General features: G+C 57.8%; 1 protein-coding gene across 3 annotated transcripts; it reads right to left on the minus strand.

The window, feature by feature from the left end:
• Positions 1-1,111: 1,111 nt before the first annotated feature.
• On the minus strand, positions 1,112-17,641 carry AGAP2 (ArfGAP with GTPase domain, ankyrin repeat and PH domain 2). 3 transcript variants are annotated; one of them, XM_029205627.1, is made up of 18 exons: positions 17,595-17,641; positions 10,350-10,408; positions 9,624-9,711; positions 9,352-9,437; positions 9,057-9,204; positions 7,881-8,015; positions 7,441-7,550; positions 6,855-7,013; positions 6,607-6,693; positions 6,419-6,523; positions 5,830-5,992; positions 5,536-5,655; positions 4,674-4,802; positions 3,228-3,376; positions 3,037-3,127; positions 2,698-2,920; positions 2,314-2,569; positions 1,112-2,134 (listed from the first exon to the last, which is right to left on the minus strand). In XM_029205627.1, exons 4-18 carry the CDS (start codon positions 9,415-9,417, stop codon positions 1,892-1,894), a joined length of 2,184 nt encoding a protein of 727 aa, XP_029061460.1. In that variant the 5' UTR covers positions 9,418-9,437; positions 9,624-9,711; positions 10,350-10,408; positions 17,595-17,641; the 3' UTR covers positions 1,112-1,891. The 3 variants fall into 3 exon arrangements, with proteins under 3 accessions (XP_029061460.1, XP_029061461.1, XP_029061459.1); XM_029205628.1 differs by lacking the exon at positions 17,595-17,641 and adding an exon at positions 12,083-13,303; XM_029205626.1 differs by lacking the exon at positions 17,595-17,641 and adding an exon at positions 16,911-17,155 and having other exon boundaries at positions 1,654-2,134.
• Between the last annotated feature and the right edge of the window lie 888 nt (positions 17,642-18,529).

Genomic DNA, 18,529 nt, shown 5'->3' on the forward strand with positions numbered 1-18,529 from the left:
GACAGTCCTCCAGGACTGATGCTGGAGCCCCTACCAGGTGCCCTCTGAACAGATATTGTTCAGATTACAAATAAACAGATGCCACCAAGGTAACCTGCCCAAGATCACCTAACTATGAAGTGGAGGTACTGGTGTCAAAATCAGATCTGACTCCAAAGTTCCTGCTCTTAACCAAAGCTACTCTATCTTCTCACCCCTCCAGCAGCCCCCCTCCCCTGTGCTCTTCTCTAAGCTCCACACCCCAACTCCTTCTCAAAACAGGAGTCATCTTGGGAGTTAGTGACTTCTCTGCTCCCTGAGTCCCCACTGTTGCCCTGACCTGCCTGTCTCCTTCCACTACATGAACCTGGAACTGTTGTACATGATGGAGCATCTGACCTACTGCCTCCACGCCCTTGGATACTGCCCTGACACCAGCCCCAGCAGGAGGCACCCTCCCTGGCCCTCTCCCACCTCCAATTCCCCACCTTGACCAAGGCCATTCCCTGACCCAACTCTTCAAGAACAGACCAGCAGCTCACCCCCTAGACAAAATCACTTCCTCTTTAATTGCTGTTGAAGAAGATTCACACCACCTGCCTTGGAGGAGATGAGGGGCGGTATTCCCCCCCTGCCCCCGCCCCTCTCCTCTCCCCAGTTACCTGGTCCTTTGCAAAATATTTTAGCCAGGAAAAAAAAAAAATACCGGAAACCACTGACACAGACGGCCCAAGGGCTGGGTTGACTGAGGGAGGCGGGGCTGGGCCAGGTAAATTCACCCCAGCACCCCCTTTCCGGGGATGAGGCAGGGGGCCTGGAGACCCTCCCAGCCACCTCACATTCTCTTAACCCTGGCTGGGAGGGATCCTGGGGTTGAGGGCTGGGTCTGGAGCTGCTCCAGTGGAAGGGAGGGGCTGGACAGGAAGAACAGTGGGGGAGGGGTCCCATTGTAGGGGTGCCACCTACCCCAGATCACCACGGGCGCTGCACAGTCACAGGTACGCAGTCACGGTCACAGACACTCACAACCCGAGAGCACCCCACCCCACCCCACCCTCTGCCCACCCTTGGCTTCCCCTACCCTGAAACGCCCTCCCCAAGCCCTGCCCGCCCCCGCCCCCTTGTTGGGGAACAAAGCAATAAATTACAAGGCCCCTCCCAAGTCCCCCTTAGCCCGCTCCTGCTCCATCCCTTCTCCCTCCCGAGATGGTAGTGAGGAGGGACCCAAGCTTTAGGCTCCCCCGACCCTCTAGCTTCCATCCATGGGTGGATGTGGGGGGAACGTCCTGATTTCCACTCCTCATGGTCCCTTTCACGGAAAGGGTTGGGGACCCCCTACCCCCATGGGCAGCAGGGGTCCTGCCCCTCGCTGCCCTTCCCCCTTCACTGGGCAGTGAGATTAGCATAGAAAGGGTAGGGTCCCCCTTATTGGCCTCAAGTCCCAGGGCTAGCCCTCCCACTTACTAACCCCTCCCTGTGGCGTGACGTCGCCCCAGGAGCCAGCCTGGGTAAGTGCTCGCGCGCCGTGGGACTGTCGAGCACAGGCAGGACTGGGTCTTTTCCCCCACCCCTAGGGGGCGCGAGCGGGCACATCCAAACGGCCAGGAGCAGGGACCGCGACGGGGGCGTCCCCTCCCGCCAACACCCAGAGGGTAGACCCAGAGCAATCCGAGGGTGCAAACAGTGGAGAGGGGGCGTGTCAAGATGGGGTCTCCATGCCTCGTTGGGGAGAGGGAGGTGAGTTTGTGTCTTCTGGGAGGCGTGGGGGCTGTGCCCTCTTGGGGGGTAAGAAGTGCTCCCATGGGACGGGGTGCGGATTGGAGAGGTGAGTGGGTGCATCTGTCCAGCGGTCCACCCAGTGTGGTCGTGCCCGGCCCGTGGTGGGGTAGGGGGTGTCTCTCCGGCGGCGCAACTATACCAGCGCGACGGGGGCGTCGGCTCGGCCCGCGCTGGCGGCGCTGCTCCGGCGACGGGGGCTGGGCGTGGCGGTAATGCTGGGGGTGGTGGCCGCGCTGGGGGTGGTGGCTGTGCTGCCGCCCTCACCCGGGCAGCCGTGCTGGAGGAGGATGTCGGCGCACAGCTGGCTGCCAGCCTGGCGGGCGTAGAACAGCGCCGTGCGGCCCTGCGCGTCGCGGGCGGACACGTCGGCGCCGTACTAAGGGGCGGAGACGGCCGCGTTACGGAGCGTCCCCGGGGCCAATCCCCGCCCGCCGGCTCCCCGGGATCGCCGGGCCCACTTCCAGGGTCCCTTTGGGGCCCTCGGGCTCTCCCGCGCCTGGCTGTTTGCCAGACGGAGCCCTCAGAGACCCCTTTACCATCTCCCCGCTCACGTACCCATAGCAGCAGTTGCGTGATGACGACGTGGGCGAGTTCGGCCGCCAGGTGAAGTGGGGAGCGAAGCTGCGGGTCCTCTGGGCTGGTGTCGAGCGGCCCGTGTCGCGCATGGGCCAGAAGCAGGAGAACGGCGGCCACGTCCTGGGCCTGCACCGCGGCCCACAACTGGCAGCCCAGCGGCTCCTCGGAAGTGCCCAGCGGCGCCAGGAACAGCAGCTGCTCGTACTTGGCGCGAATCCATGACTCACGCTCCTCCCTGCAGGACCAGGGATCAACGGGAAGGGCTCTAGGGACCCCGCACCCAGGACCTCTGCTCCCTACCCAGGGGACCCTCTCGGGAGCCGCACACCCTAAGTCTCCCCTACCCCTCTCCTGCACGCGTACCGCGAAGAGTCCCGCGTGGGTTTGGCACGGCCCCGCGTGTCACTCTCCCACACGCGATTGGCCATGTCGTTGCCAATGGCTGTCAGCACCAGGGTCAGCTCCCGCGGCCAGTCATCCAAGTCGAGCGAGCGAACGCGGGACAGGTGTGTGCCCAGGTTCCGGTGAATGCCAGAACACTCGATGCAGATGAGCGCGCCCAAGTTCAAGCTGGCCCATGTGGGGTCTGGGGACGGAATGCAGGGGTCAGCTCCTGGCCGAGCAGCACGGGCACCCCAGCATTCATCAATTCCAGCGAACCACACTCCCTCCCACGTCCCTCCACTGCTCCCTTGAGCTCACTGGGGGCCCCGCAGTCCACGCAGATAGAGTTCCCCTTGGCGTTCCGGATCGCCTGGATGGCCACGGCTTCGCTTTGGCTATCTGTGCGCAGCTGCAGGAAGGGTTGGGGTTAGTACTGACTCTCCCTCTGAGCCCTTATCCGGACTCCTCAGACACTCACCTCTGCTCTCCGCCGACCCCCGACCCATTACCTTGACCTTGCTGCTCTCACAGCATTGCAGACTGGCTAGAATCTGACTTTCGATGGCCTGAACCCAGGCGTCCCGCTCCTCAAAACTGGCTGCCTCAAAGTGCCACGTCTGACCAGTGCTGGACACGATCAGGAACTCGAAGTTTTCCTCTGGGTGGGGGGATGGGATGGGGCCATGAGGGACAGAATTCAAACAGGAGCTGCCTTCCCCAAACCCTCTTCCTCCCTGATATCCATCCCAAGCCCCTGGGAGTGGGGCAGAGTCACTGGGGAAGCAGAGGGTGGGGGAGAGCAGGAAGCCCGAGCACATGCAGGGGAAGGCAGGAGCACCCCCGCCCCTCTGCACCCCAGCTGAGCGCCCCACCCAGCTCCCCGCTTGTTACCTGCTTTATAAATATTTCTTAAACTACCAAAGGATTTTAGTTTCCACATTTTGCGCTTGGCTGGTTTCCCGAAGCGAAGGAGATAGAGACAGAATGAAGAGCAGAAGAGAGAAAGAGACGAAGAAAGAAGAAAAAGAGGCAGATGGAGAGATGGAGAGAGAGATAGTGACAGACAGTTCCAGAGACAAAGCAGAACAGACAGATGGGGAGAGAAAGCAGAACTAAAGTCAGTGGCCCCGGAGCAGAGTAGAGCGGAAGCCAAGAGCCATGACAGTAGGCAGATCTGGAACCCGGGTCTGAGCACCCGGCAGAGAGCAGGGGCGGTGGGGACTGGTTATCATGACCAGTGAGGTGCCGGGTCTCTGGGAGGGGAAGGGATGGCCAGCATCCGAGTGAACATGGGGAAAGGGGACAGGAGTTCACAGGCCTGGGGTGAGGGGTCCCTGGGGTGAGGGGGGAGTCTCAAGGATCTGGGGGGAGTCACTAGGGGCAGGAATGGGAATCATTGTAGTCAAAGGCTCTTGGGGGAGCTTGGCAATCACAGGATGTTATTGAGAACAGGAGCTGGGTGGTCAGAGCCCAGGAGCTGAGGAGTCGTGGGGGACATAGAGGTCAGGGGCTGAGTCCCTGGGGGTCAGTGGGGGACACAGAGGTCAGGGGCTGAGTCCCTGGGGGTCAGTGGGGGACACAGAGGTCAGGGGCTGAGTCCCTGGGGGTTGTGGGGCCTTCTGGGTGCAGGGGCTGGGGCTGGGGTGACAAGCAGAGTTGAGGGCAGCAACAGGAATGAGAGGGTCATTAGGAGGGGGGGCAGGAGCTGCAGACGTGGGGGGTCACTGAGAACGGGCTGGGGACTACTGGGGTAAAAGGCATTGGCTGGGGAATGGGAGGAAGGACAGGGGCTAAGGGGCATCCATCCATTTTTCACTAAATAATGTACAGAGTGGTAATCATAGTCAAGCACTCAGCTCAGGCACTTTTCCTCCTCCTGCAGGAGTGAGGTCAGGGATCTGGAGTTTAGGGGTGAGGGTCCAGGGTGGGAGTAGAACTGTCCACCAGGGCCTCACCTTCAGCCTGCCCAGCCGAGCCTTCAGTTTTAGATGGTGTTGTCAACTTTTTCCTCCTCTGCTTCTTCACCATGGGAGAAGGAGGGGGTTCCCGACTCAGGGGGCTCAGGTCTCCAGATGGGGTACAGTCTTAGGGAGGGGGACACAGCTGCCTCAGCTGCCCCCTCCATAGATTTCCTGATTTCTCCATAGCCTGTCTCCCCTGAACTAGATTTGGCATTTTAGGGTCCCCCTCCTCAGCCAACCCTCTCTAGGAGGTCCCCCTTGATCATTCCTGGGGAGGAGGGCAGATGAGTGGTTTAGAGTCAGGCCTGTACTCAGATCCTGGCTCTGCCACTTACTGGCCTTGAGACCTTGAGCAAGTCACTTAATCTTCTGAGCCTCAGTTTCTTCATCCCTAAAATGGGGATAATAATCTTGACCCGACAAAGTTGTTGTGAGGACCATTTGTTACAATGTTACTTGCTATTTTTAAAAAATACGTATTTTCAAACATTCCAAACATTGATGGCTGGCTATGTGCTGCACCATGTTCTCAGTATAAGCCTCAAAGCAACTGTCTGAGGTAGAAACTATTATCTCCCTCTTACAGATGAGGAAACTGAGGTGTGGAGAGGTCAAGTAACTTGCCCAAGTGGCAAGCCAGGATTCAAGTTCAAGTTCAGGCAGCTTAGCTCTAGAACCCAGTTGTGTTAGCCATTATGCTAAACATGGTATGACTGAGCTGGGTGCCTGGGCACCCAGTTGATGCTCAAGGTGTCCACTCATGCATTCAGCCTCCAAGCTCCCACCCCAATTTCACTTCCCACTGCATCCCATCTGGATCTGGAAGACAGTGGAAGGAGGGTGAGTCCTCACTGACCAGTGCTGAGGGCTCGGGCCAAATTCCGGTCTGGCTTCAGCAGGTGCTTAGATGTCTGGTCTGATGGTGGCTGCAGGGAACTGGGGCTGGGGCTCGGGCTTGGGGTAGGAGTGGTGGCTTCTGTCAGAAGGGGAAGAAGATAAATCCTCAGTGAGCTACTCAGTCTCTGGGCCCCACGCCTTACATGGTCCCTCTTCATCACCCACCTTCCCGCTTAACCAGTCCCACTCCCTTCTTCCCTACTACCCCTAGCCCGGGCCCCTCTCCTGCCCCTTTGTCATCAGCCCCACTCACCAGGGCCTTCCCCCATCTGGACAGTGCTCATGTCCTTCACCAGCCCATTGATGCTGGCTGAGGGGCCAAAAGCAGAGATGGCCCGTGGCGGCCGCTTGCCGGGGACTTTGACTGTTGTTCGTAGCAAGTCCATCTCCTTGCCATGGGTACTGTGGATGTAATCCTGCAGCAGTATAGGGGTTGAGAGTATAGGGAAGGTTGGGGTCCTCAGTGGTGCTGGGAAGCAGCCAATAATATCGGGCTGGAGAGGGGGCTCTAGGAGCGGACTGGTTGGGATGAGCTCTAGGGGATGAGCCCAACAGACCGGGCCCAGCACTGTCTCCTCCAGAAAGCATCCCCGAATGGCAGGCCAGGTGGAGGTCCTTCCTCCATTTTCTCCCACTGGACTGCAAGTCCTAGGGAGATGTATTTACATTTCCATCTCCTGCATGGGCACATGGTAGGTGCCTAACAGATGTTTGCTAAACTGAAAAGAATAGGACTAGCGCTTCCCAGAACCGATGTTGGTGTTTGTCAGAGGCACAGACTGGGAGAGCTAGAAGTGCATCCAAGGCCAGCCAGTGTGGCCCAGCCAGTCTCTAGCACTTACATTAATGCTGGGATGGTAGAGTAGGAAGCCATTACTGGACAGGGTCACATATTTCTTCTTCCATTCTTTGTTCAAGGAGTTGCCACTTCGCTTTAGTAGGAAGCTCTGGAGAACGGAAAGAGGCATATGGGAGAAAACCAGTTAAGAGCACCTACCCCCAGCCTGCCCCCGGTCCCTGGGCCACCCACCTGTTTGATGGGGATGGCTCGCCCACTCCCCGTCGTCTCTCCCCGACTGTCCAAGCTCCGCTTCTCAGAGTCACTGCCCCGACGATTCTGGAATGGTTACTGGCATCAGTTAGAGGGTGGATAGAGGGATATGCTGACGGAAGGACAGGGAAGACAGATGAAGAAGGGCCCAACAGAGATGTCTAGGGATGAGGGAAGATGGGCAGGTAACAGAGGACAGGATGATAGGAGGTTAGAATGTCCAATACCGCAAAAAGGCTGGTCCTGCGCTTGGCTGCCCGGTGCAGGGACCCTGGGGTGCTCAATCCAGCCACGGCAGCTGCCTCAGCTCGGAGCTCCCGGTGACCAACATTGGGTGAGGATGGGAGGGAAGAAGAGTAATCGCTAGTGTGGCCCCCGTTACTAGCCTGCAGGCAGATGGAGGGGTCAGAACAGTTGAGATGCCCCCCCCACCAAGCTACAGTTACATCTAGTTCTGAGGAATTTGAGATATTCCTTCATCTCATCACCATTTATTTGTATTATCATTAATAATAAAACTCCTCACTAGCATTGTCACAGTGCTTTGGATTTTGCAGAGGTTGACTTCACAAGTATTATGCCATACAATGTTCCTGACAACCTTGGGACGTTTAGGTGAGTTGCTCAAGGACGCTGCAAAGGGTGTTTCAAGCCCGGTTGATTTCCAGTCCAATGCACTTTCTACAAATGGTATCACTGCCATTTCCATCTGCCCCCCGCAACCTCCTTGGGTTCTCTGTACCTGTCCTTGGATCACCAGCCCTTCCTCTGATTCCTACCGGCCCCTCTGTGGACCCTGAAACCCCAACTCACCTGCCCAGCTACAGGAGTGGAAGCAGCTGAGTGGCTTGGGGAGCTGGGCAGGGACTTGCAGGCAGCCAGAAGCTGTTGCTGTTTGCGCAAGGTCACCACCTTCTGGGCCACTGAGGGGAGGGGGAGGAGGAGGAATGAGCGGGGCAGATACCCAAGACCACCCTTCGTTGCCCAGCTTTGAGAACTCCCCAAGAGATAACATAGGTCCCAACTTCCTTGTCACTGTGGCCTTCATGCCACCTGTAGCCTAGCCAGCTCCTCCTGTCCAGAAGGACCTGTGGCTATGAAGCAAACCTTCTCTGACCTTCCCTGGTCCCTCCTCCCTCCTATGCAGGTTAATTTCCTGTCACTCACAGAGAGAGGCCTGAATGTGTGACCTCCAAGAATATCCTAGTCCCCAGCTCCCTGATGCCCACATATGTGGGGATCGCCACACTCACCCTCTTGGAAGACCCGGTCCACATTGAGCCCATAGGTCGCACAAGTCTCATAGTAGCTGCAGCGCTTCATATCGGCACACAGAGCCCTGGCACGAGCATCGCCCACAACCCGAGGGGAGGAAGCACTGATCCGGTCTAAGGGGACAAGAAAGGGGGAGGACTGGATGAGGGGGCCCCATCCCCACTCTGCTGCTTTCCTTTCTCTTGGGCTCTAGTCCTAGACTGGGACCACTAGGACAGGGTATGAGAGAATATCCCTCCTATGACCCAGTGCAATGGGAGCATATAAGCCTTTTGTGAACGCTGAGCCCAGCTCACATGCCCAGCTGCAGCATGAGTAGGGTGGGTTAGCTCTGTGTGAGTGTCTTCAAAGAATACTCCAGAGGTGAACGGAACGTCCTGATAAGGTCTGAAATGGCTGAGACTCATGAGTGACAGTCACCCAGCCTTGCAAATTCAATGAACCCTGAGCTGAGTGGGAGGACACCTGGCATATGAACCAGGAAGAGGTTGAATGTCCGCGGGTAACAGGTGGACTGTTTATCTGCAGCAAGAAAGCAGGAGGCGAGCGACAGGTGGAAGCAGCCACCTGCAAGGTAGGCATCCAGACAGAGCGTCCTGCCGGCTCCATACAGGTGGGTACTGGAGAAGCTTTTCCTGGCTCTGCTGGAAAAGATGGCCTGGTGGCCCTCTCTGTGTTTTCTCCATCATTTCATTTGTGTCTTCTCTTTGTTTTTAGATAAGTTCCTTTGAAAAGTGTCAGCCTGACCCAGCTGTAGCAAGGGGAAGATGCAGAAGGCTTTCAGGCCACGCTAGGGCCTGAGGTTTTCACTGTATTTACCATGGTGGTGGCATCAGGAAATGGCAGCGTGAGAAACACAAGGTAGGTGACATCTCAGAGGAATGAGGACTGCCACTGTAGCTGTCCCTTCCATCCTGGAGAGTCCTCTTTTCTCTCTCAGACCTTGGTAAGTTTATGCTTGGTTTAATGACTCTCTTATTTGGGAGACCAGGCTCCTTCCAGAGGGTTACTGAAGTTATTTGGAGACGAGGCTCCTTCCAGAGGGTTACTGGAGTCCAAGTAGCCGTGTCCACACATTACCAAGCTCTCACCTATGTTGGGTGATACCCAGTAGGAACTCCCCTGAAAGCAGCACTTCCCCAGCCCCTCCTTACCTTGTGTCCCCACCAATGCCAGGGCCAGGCCTCCTCGTCCCTCCCCCCGAAGGGAGCTCAGCTGCCCATGAAGACGGCTCACGGCCTGGAAACTGTTCTCATCCTCCAGGCTGAAGACGAAGATCACAGCATCTGCCCAGCCTGAGAACTTGCGGAGCGTGAGGGAGCAAATGGATGGTCAGACAGGTCCACTCCTCTGGATGCTATTCCCAAGGAGACCTGGGAAACCAGAGCCCTCTCCTTTGGCTAGTGCTGACCCCAGCCCACCTGCCTACCCCATCATCTCATCCCTCACCTTGGTATCAGGTGCCCCAGCTTCCTCTCGGATCAACACCAGATGAGTCTGTCCATCCACTAACATTTCTTTCTTGTGCTGCTCACCTGTCCAGAAGAGTTGGATGTGGTAGGAGGTCAGAGGTCACAGTCACCAAACCTCCCCATTCTCCTTGTACTTTAGCTATTCTGGCCTCATTCTTCCCTCTGGTCTCCATACCTGCATAGTCATTGATCACACTGCCTGGATCCCTGACCCCAATCCTTAGCTTACTATGGCTCCTGAGAACTTACTCTCTGTCTTCTCCAGCACCTGGTATGAGCCGGTCAGGAATCGGTGGATGAGCGATGACTTCCCACTCCTGGCATCACCCAGCACACCCTGAGGACAAGGTTGTAGAACAGAGATTGCAGGAATTAAGAGAAAGGAGGATAATTGAGTCTGGACACTCCAGAGAGCTCAAAGGGACTGGCAGTGTTAAATCATCCAAGCAGGGTCCTACAGGGCCTGGCTGACAGTCAGTCAGGAGACAGCATTTGGGAGGATCAGGCCATGCATGTGTAAGAAATGATCTCAAGCTGGAAGTGTACAACAAGCTGAAGAATGTCAACAACTCAGTACCTTTTTTTTTTTCTTTGGTGTTGTGTTGTTTAGGAAACATACTAGATGCATGTCTGGTGGGGGGCATGTCACAGCTCTGGGCACCAGTTGGAAAATTTTACCCAATTCTAGGCAACAGAACATGAAGGGCTAGAGGGGAGATGTCAGAAATAAGAAGCCTGGAAGAGGACCATGGACAAGCAGGAAGAAGGGAGATTATAGAAGAAAAGGTTGTGCGGATGTATCAAGTCCTAGGAAGGTGCCATGAAGGTAGAATCTCAGGAGAACTGGAAAACTATTCCCCATTCTCACAGAGAGGGAAGGGAAGAGGTGAAGAAGAGAGAGTTGAGAGTTCAGTGGCGGGCGGGGTTGGGGGGAGAGGTCAATCTTCATACAGACAAGGGGACTGGGTTACCTACCAGGCGCAGTTCAGGAATGGAGCGGCTCAAAGTCCATTCCTGGCTATTGACCACAGCTTCTGTAACGGAAAAGTTGTAAGAGGGGATGCTCCAGGCCAAGGAGGGCTCCCAACCCTCAGCTAGCCCTCCTCCTTTTGTAGCTGCCCAGCCTGGGCTGGAGAGCTGTGTGGAAAGGCTAGGTTTGAGAGTGGTCCCCAGTCCTCCCATCCTAGCCACTCTCCCCACAGCTGTTGCTGCCGCTCAGTGGTTGCTTAGCAACGGAGCCAGCAAGACAAAAATACTTCAGTTGGCATCTCCCTTTAAGCATATCCCCAAACGTAGGTCCCTGCTCCAGACCGAGGGACCAAGGCTCTGACCGTGGCGGGTTCTTCCCTCTGGAAGGAGAAAAGGTGTCCTCTCCACCGGCCTGACAGATTCTCAGGGCAGATCTCAGGAAGAGGGGCTGGGACATAGAAGGGAGTGGGTCTTCCTCAATCTCCACTTCACAGGACAGAAACTGAGGTGAGGATATCCTTCCCCCTTTTCAAGGTCAACGGCACGGTGGCCCTGACCCCTCCCCACAGCCCCAGAAATGGAGCTTGGATTTTTTCTATACCTCCCTCTCCCATACCCTTCCCACAAGCAACCTCCAAGAGAACGGTGGGAAAGGGCTCCACTCCCTGGCCGAGAGAAGCCACAGGCCTGGGGAGGGATGGGGGGCACGGGGGAGGGAAGGATGCTCCTTCCGCCCGCCGGGTCCAGCCCCCGCGCCTGACACTAGCCGGACGTTCCCGGGGCGCCGCAGCTGCGGCGGGAACTCTGGGATCCGGAGCCATCTGCTCCCACCCGCACCAGAGCCAAACCCCGGGGGCCACCCGCGCTCTCGGACCCGCCTCCTCTCCCGAGAGTGTGAGCTGAACCAAGACGCCCTCGCCTCTCTCTTCCAGAAAATAAATAAATAAAGACACCCCCCTCCCCGCAAAAAGACACTACTTTCTCCGCACCCTCTCCCAAGTCTCCAGGGGTAAGAATTGCCTTTGCAGCAGTTCCACCCCCCTGAGTCACTCGTGGTCGGTCCCCTGCGGGTTTCAATGCTGCTAGGGGGCCGGGGTGGGCGGTGGGGGAAGTGAGGCTTCCTATCAGCCCCTCTCCCTTCACATTCAAGTATTCAGCATGTTCCAGCCCCCACGTACTCCCGTACTGCCCAATCGGCCTTCACTGCCCTGGAAAGAAACCCACTGCCTCCCTGCTGCCTCGCTAGCCTGCTCTCGGCCCAGGAAAAGACCTGTGCCTGGCGAGAAGCTGCCTGCAAGGTCACGCTCATGCCACCTACCCCAAGTGCTCAGGAGAAACTGAGGCTTCCTCATCCCTTTCACCTTCAGTGTTCCTCTGGGTAAGGCAAAGCCCAGTTTCCATCTCCCAGAGTCCAGCTGAGGCTGGAAGTGGGGTCTGGGGCTTCTCTGGGAGCAATTTCCTACAGCCACGCTGACCAAGGGCATTATTTTCCCAGAAAGCTCTGAGGCTTTCTGAGTCCCTCTGAAATCAAGTCTCCTCTCATGTCCCGCAATGCCTACTCACCCCTCTCCAGGACCTCTCATCCTTTGCCCCAGTCCTTGGCAGAGAACTGAGCCTGGTTCATCCACCCACCCAAGAAAGAAGCTTCTCTAAGTCAGTCCTGCACACCGCTCCCCCACCCCAAGCTGAGCATTTCAGGTGCCCTCCCCTCGCTGTTCTCAGGCCCTGGTCCTACTCACTAGGGGAAGCGCGGAGCTCTGCACCCAGCAGCTCCCTAGACCCGCTGCCAGAAGACAGGACCGGGGGTCCTGGAGGAGGTCCGGAGCCAGGAGGCCCCCCTGTGCTCTTGGTAAAGATGCCGCTGATAAACTTGAGCATCTTGCGATCTCGAGTGGATGCTCGGCCCCCCTCCCGGCCCCGTTTCAGCCCCGGAGCTGGAGGCTCCAGAGTGATTGGAGGTGCAGGCCCAGTGGGCAGCGCGGAGGCGGCGGTGACAGCAGCGGCTGGAGCCAGGGTTGCTGGGACGGTTAGCGGAGGAGGAGAGCCAGCAGGCGGTCCCGGGTGCAAGTCACTGTTGTCCAAGGTCTTACTCTTGCCTTTCCGAGGGGACAACTTCCCGCGGGCTCCGGGCCCAGCCCCGACCCCACCTGCGGTCGTGGCTGCCGCTCCCCCTCCCCCGGCGGCGGCGGTGACAGCAGCAGCAGCGGCAGAAGCTCCAGTCCCGGTGCTGCTCTTTGACCCCTTGACCCTGGGCTTGCCCTCGCTTTCGGGCCATGACAGGCGGCTACCGGTGCCCTTGCCCCCGCCGGCTTTGGCGCCACTGGTGGTCACGGTCTTGCAAGGCTTGGGAGCCGGCGGAGGAGGCGCCACCTTGAGCCTCCGGCTGCCGGTGCCGGGGTGCGGGGAGGAAGAACCGGGGACGACACCGCCCGCCCGGCCTTCGGGTTCCGGACCCCCCCAGCTCGGGCTGCTGAGCAGGGGGCGCCGGGAGGAGGTGGGGGCGCCCCCGGGCTTAGGGTCGGGACTCAATCCCCCGGAGAGTGGGGGCCCGGGAGGGGCGGCCCAGAGGGAGAGGCGGCGGCCGGGAGCCGGGGAGACGGGGCGGGCCGGACTGGCCGGAGCCGGGGACAGGGCGGGGGGCTCGGCGCCCCCGGCGCCCGCGCTGCTCGTGCTGATCCACAGCGCATCCTGCCGGTGGAAGAGACGCTCGTGCCGCTTCTTGCCCGGCTCCTCCGCGCCTCGGGGGCTACCAGGATCCCCGGTCTCGGTACCTCTGGTCCCCGGGGCACCAGCTGCGGCCGCAGACGGAGAAGGCGGCGGCGGAGGCACCGACTCGAGCTTGACCAGGGTCAGCGAGATGAGGTAGGTCGTTGTCCGGCGCTGAAGCGCGCCCGCGCCCCGGCTCATGGGGCCCCGAGACCCCCGAGCTGGGGAGGGGAGGGGACTCCCCCGGACTGCCTCAGGGGGGCCCGGCCATGGGGCCGCCCTGCTCGCTGCCCCCAGCCCCCGGACCCCGCTGAGCCCCCGGCCCGGCTCCGCTGTCGCCGCCGCCGCCGCCGCCTCCGCTTGCGCCCCCCTCCCATCACACGGGGTGCCCCCTCCCCATGCTCCCCGCCCTGCCCCCCCACCCCTTTGGAGCCCCGGGACCTTGGTGCTGCTCCAGGGAGGCGCGCCGGACCCCGCACCCCGGCCTGGGTGGCGGCGCTGAGATGGGCGGGGGAGGGCGGGGAGGACTGTAGAGGGGCAAAGAGGGGAGAGGGAGGAAAAGGGGGCAGAAAAGAGGAACCCGAGGCTAGGGAGAAGAACCGGTGCGGGGGAGGCGTTGGGGATGGGGACTCAAGGGGCAGGGGCCGCGGATGGGGGGTCGGAGAGGGGGTCTTAAGGAGGGTGGGAAGCTAATGGGGCTGGTCGTGCGGGGGATTCGCAGGGGCGCGGGGAGGATGCTGGGGATGGAGATACAGGCGCCGGCGGGGGAGGAAGGAGGGAAGCCGGAGGGGGTGGGCACCCACGGGTCTGGGGTCTAGGAGAGGAGGGGCGTGAGATCCGGGCGCAGGGTCTGGGGGGCTCGCCGGGGCTCGGCTTGGTCCGGATGCGCGCTGTGTCCGGGCGCTCCCCTCACAGTGAGGAGGAGGCGGCCCCCGGCCCCCCTCCCCACTCTATCTCCCCCCGCACCTTCTCTCCCCCAGCACGGCTGTCTGCGAAGGCGGTGCAAAATCCAGGACTGGATTTCCCTCCCAAATCCTGGGCTGGATTTCCTGGAACTTGGACTCACCTACTCCAACACTCCAGCACCCTCCCTTAGCACACCCCGGTCAGGGAGCGCTACTGTTGGGTATGACATTTAGGCGCGAGAGTAAAGATCGGTGTATGGGTGGGCGATCCTCGGAGAAAACGGAGCAAATGCGGGTTCACTGCCAACTCTGGGGAAGCTGATGTGGGAAAGTGGGGAGCCCTGAAATCCCTTTCCCAGGACCCCTTGTTTCCCCCAGGTACTTGCACGAGTCCCCTTCCCCATGACCCAGCCCCCTCGCCCACCCCCACCCTCCATACGCGGTGCATTGACTGGGCCGTACTTGAGCCTAACTGTCCCAAAGTGAACTTGGAAAGTGTTCCCTGGGGATGGGGACAAACATGGAACTTAGCAGGGTGGGTGGAAGGAGGGGGTGCCTCAGGAGGGGAAAGATCTGAGGAGTCGAGGAACACAGGCCGAAAAGTGAGTCAAAAGATTCCAGCTCGGGGTGGAAGGAGAAGGAATACGTCTACAGACTGACACCACCCCCCATACCAAAATTCATCCGGTCTCCATAGCAACCGTAGCTCCAAGAGTGCCTCAGAAACAGCGGGGATAAGCAGAGAGGAGGATCGGTGTGTATGGTGGGCGGGGGCACCCGCCAGGGGATTTGGGGTTAATGGAGGCACCACCTTCACACCTGGTTACCCACGTGTGGGGTATTTAGCGCCCCGAATATAAAGACCGCCCTCAGTTGAGGCAGAGGGTACAGGCCTCTTCTGGGTTTCCATTCAATCTCCTGAGGTTTCCGGGGTGGGGCTTTTTTAGAAGGTTAAAGAGGAGACAGACAGAAAGAATGGAAAACGTCTGCTCTGTGTCCTCCACCCCTTTAGGGACCTTGGGAGTTGAAGGCTTACTGTCCTCCAGCCCAGGGAGAAGGTTGAAGGGCCGATGGGGGACAGAGGCTGAGACCGGCAGTTGTGGGGCGGGCGTCGAGGGGGCCTCCTCTCAGCCTTGGAGACCCCTCCCTGGGACTCGGGGAGTCTCAGCGTTCCCCTAATTTGGCGTCCCACCCTCCTGACGCAGCGGAGACTATAATAAGTGCTGCTGTGGGCGGCTCTCGGAGGCTGAAGCCAGCGGCATGCTCGGCCTGGTAGGGGGTAAGGTAGGGGGGCAGTACCAGCATGCTGGGTGCCCTTTCCCTCCGCGGACCTGTCCCGAGGTCAGCACCGCCCCCCAGAGCCCCCCTCCCACCGCAGCGTCAGGATGACACCATCCCCAGAACAGAAGACCCTTCAGCAGCCTTTTCTGAAAAAGAAGGTGAAGATTTGCTGATTCTGGCTTAATTCTCCTTCCTTCCTTTGGTGGCCTCAGTTTTCCTTTAAGTTCAATGGGAACAGAATACTGACTCTTAGAGTGGAACAAAAATCACTTATGAAGAGTGGTCTTCTCAAAGAGTTCAGCCTCCACCCCTCCTCACTCCCTCCTCTCCAGAGCTAAACTGAGTTCCTCTACCTGACTAAACCTCTTTCCTCCCCCACCCTTTTCTTTTCCTGCTGGGGTGGAGCTTGGAGTTCCTCCCTAGGAGGCCCCATGGGGCCACTCCCCCCTAGGTCTGCCTTTCCAACAGCTGTAGGGAAGGTATCAGCTATAGTTCTTGGCAAATGGTGGGGGACAGGAGGTGAGAAGGGCACTACTGAAAGAAAGGAAATGGGAAGGGAATCAGACTGTTCCCTTAGGAACCTGAACCAAACTGGTTCTTCCCCAAGTTATGCTCTGACGGCCTCAACTATCAGAAGGGTCTGGCAGGAGGTATCCTTGATGGAAAGAACAGTATCTTGCCCATCCCCCCACCCCAACCCAGGTAAGCAGATAAGAATGGAGAGGCTGGAAGAGACCAGGATATGGTGGAGGATGTGCTTCTCCCAGACACCTTTCATGAGCAAAGTAGCCGGCTTTTATTGGCTCTTTGCAGCCTCGGGGCAAATTAGATGACACCAGACCAGAGGTGACCTCCAGTTCCACCAGTTCCTTAGTGGTGGGGCCTTGTGGATAGAGAGAAGCTGTTCCTGCCAGGGCCCCACCACAGGATTGAAGGCTGGGGTGGGCAGGAGGATGTGGCGGATGGTGTTGCTATACCAGCACTTCCTCCCTGTGTTGTCATCACTCGCTCTAATGGCACTAAGGACGAAGGGCGGAAGGTGTGTGTGGGGGGGGCAGACAGGAACGGGAGCACGGGGAGGAGAGAGGACCGAGGAGAGTCCTTGGAACTTCTTTGCACTTCGGCTGTGCAGAGCATGCTATGTGAGCGTTAGTGTACGTCTGGGAGACTGAGATACTCTGCGTGGTATATTTCAATCTGTTGTGGGGTGTGTGTGTGTGTGTGTGTGTGTGTGTGTGTGTGTGTTCTCTCTACAGCTGGAGAACAAGAGGTCACTGATCCTTCATGGGTCCTGGGAATGACCACATTATCCAGTCCCAGAACCTCCTGCCCCAAACTGCTTCCTGCCCCGGACTCCCCAGGCAGGGTCCAAGTCTACCATGGGTCTGTCACGGCCTGTCTTCCCCATGCTCACCCACTTCTCCATTGTCAAGTTCAGCTCAGCAGTGACCTGTATTTTGATCCCCTGGGAGAAGGATCAGAGTTGGGGAAAGAGGAAGAATGATACCTCCCATGTCTTTTTCCATTCTTTCCAAATATATTCTTCCCCCAGAGTCCCAGCTCCATCTTGGGGACAGAAAGTGGCTGATTGGGAAGTGCTGTATGATCCAGCAAGCCCTTATATGCCCCTGCTGGTCCCCAATACACCCAAGATGGGAGCTAATCCTTCTCTTACCTCGTATGCGGTCCACTGAGGTCTGAATGCTGTCCCGAAGTTCAGGGTCGCTCACCCTCTCTGCCAGCTTCCTGAGGCAGCTTAGAGCCTGCCTGGTCACCTCATGTCGTCTGACTTCTGCTCTCACTGCAGCTACAGCCAACTGCCTCTGGGCATTCATGTTGCCCAGATCTGTCTTGCTGGGCTAAAAGCAACCTCTGGCCCTGAAGCCCATGGCCCCGCAGCCCCCAAACCCCAGAAGGCCTCTTCTGCTGCGCCCCAGAACTCCCCTCCCCTGCCTGCCCTTCCGTCTGTCGACTTCACTTCCTGACTGGTGAGTTTCAAACCCACAGCCTGGGTCGGCACTACCTCCTACACCACCCACCCCCTCTAGCGTTGGCCTATCAGCTCTGCCAGCTGGTTCCTGCTATGATTCCCCAGCCAGGTGGATGGAGAGACCTTAACAAGCATCCCAGGGCATCCTGCGGGAGGTGGCTAATTAAGATGGGTGTTGGTGCTGGGAGAATGTGGCACACCAGGTCCCAGGTGTAATCCCAAACTCTTGATGACCTACAGGTTTGTATTCAGTCTCAAACTCTTACAGGAATCCGTACACACCCGGTCTGCCACCTGTAATGCCCTGCATTCCAGCTTACAGTTGTACTCCCCACCTATTCCGCACATCCAAAGAGTTCAAATACTTACCTCTTGCAATGTAACCCTTCCTTAGTCGGCTTCCCCACTGCAACCACCTCCTGCTTTAAAGGGCCAAGTAGGTACAGGGAGAACAGGTTATGGAGGACAGTAACCTATAATCAGACAAAACCACAAGGCTCCATGTTCAATTAGTTTCATAATAATTAACTCATCTATAACACTTAATAGTTTACAACACACTTTCACACATATAGACTTCACGACAGGCCCAAGGGGTAGGATTTTTATCCCTATTCTGCAGAAAAGGAAACTGCAGCTCCGAGAGGCCAGTAAGAGGTGACACAAGGTGACACAAGAGGTGATCTAGGTCTTCTGATTATAGTCCTGATACCCTTTTCACTGCACCAGCCAACTAAGATGCTTGCCAACAAGTTCCCCTTATCCCTAATACCACTGTCTTGCCCTTGATTTAGGACCTGAGAGAGAAGAGGGTGGATGAGGAATTGAAGGACAGAATGAAGATGCAGGGGTGGGTGAGGGGGGAAATAGTGGATAGTTTGGTGTAATCATTTTGCTTCAGGACTCAAACCTTTCTGGCCCTGCCAAATGCCTCTTCTCCTGCGTATCTAACTGATACTAATTTGTTAAGGATAGAGGATTTTAATATATTAATGTGTAGCTGGAGAGGAGAATTAGGGTTAGGATTACCCACGGGCAACTGTAAAATAGCCTGAACAATAATAACTAACAATGAGTGTTTACTATGTGCCAGGTACTGTTCTAAGCATTCTATATACATATATTAACTCATTCCATTTTCACAACAACCCAAGAGGTAGGTGTATTGTTATTTATCCCCATTTTACAGATGAGGAAACGGGCACAGGCCAAAGCTTAAGTAACTGGCCAAGGTTACACAGCTAGTAAGTGGCAAAGTTGGAACCCATGCAGTCTGACTCTAGCGGTTAGATGATGCCACTTAC

Source organism: Monodon monoceros, unplaced genomic scaffold, assembly GCF_005190385.1.
Source record: "Monodon monoceros isolate NGI ecotype Baffin Bay Population unplaced genomic scaffold, NGI_Narwhal_1 Super_Scaffold_6, whole genome shotgun sequence".
Taxonomy (NCBI): domain Eukaryota; kingdom Metazoa; phylum Chordata; class Mammalia; order Artiodactyla; family Monodontidae; genus Monodon; species Monodon monoceros.

Excerpts from the sequence above, each read along its gene's own strand:
- AGAP2 (XM_029205628.1), bottom strand. The coding sequence starts at position 13,250 with ATGAGCCGGGGCGCGGGCGCGCTTCAGCGCCGGACAACGACCTACCTC. Across the intron at positions 10,409-12,082 it reads AGAGCTCCGCGCTTCCCCTA|AAGCTGTGGTCAATAGCCAG; the intron begins GTGAGTAGGACC and ends TTTCCGTTACAG. Across the intron at positions 4,803-5,535 it reads GGCCCGAGCCCTCAGCACTG|ACTGTACCCCATCTGGAGAC; the intron begins GTCAGTGAGGAC and ends CCCCTCCCTAAG.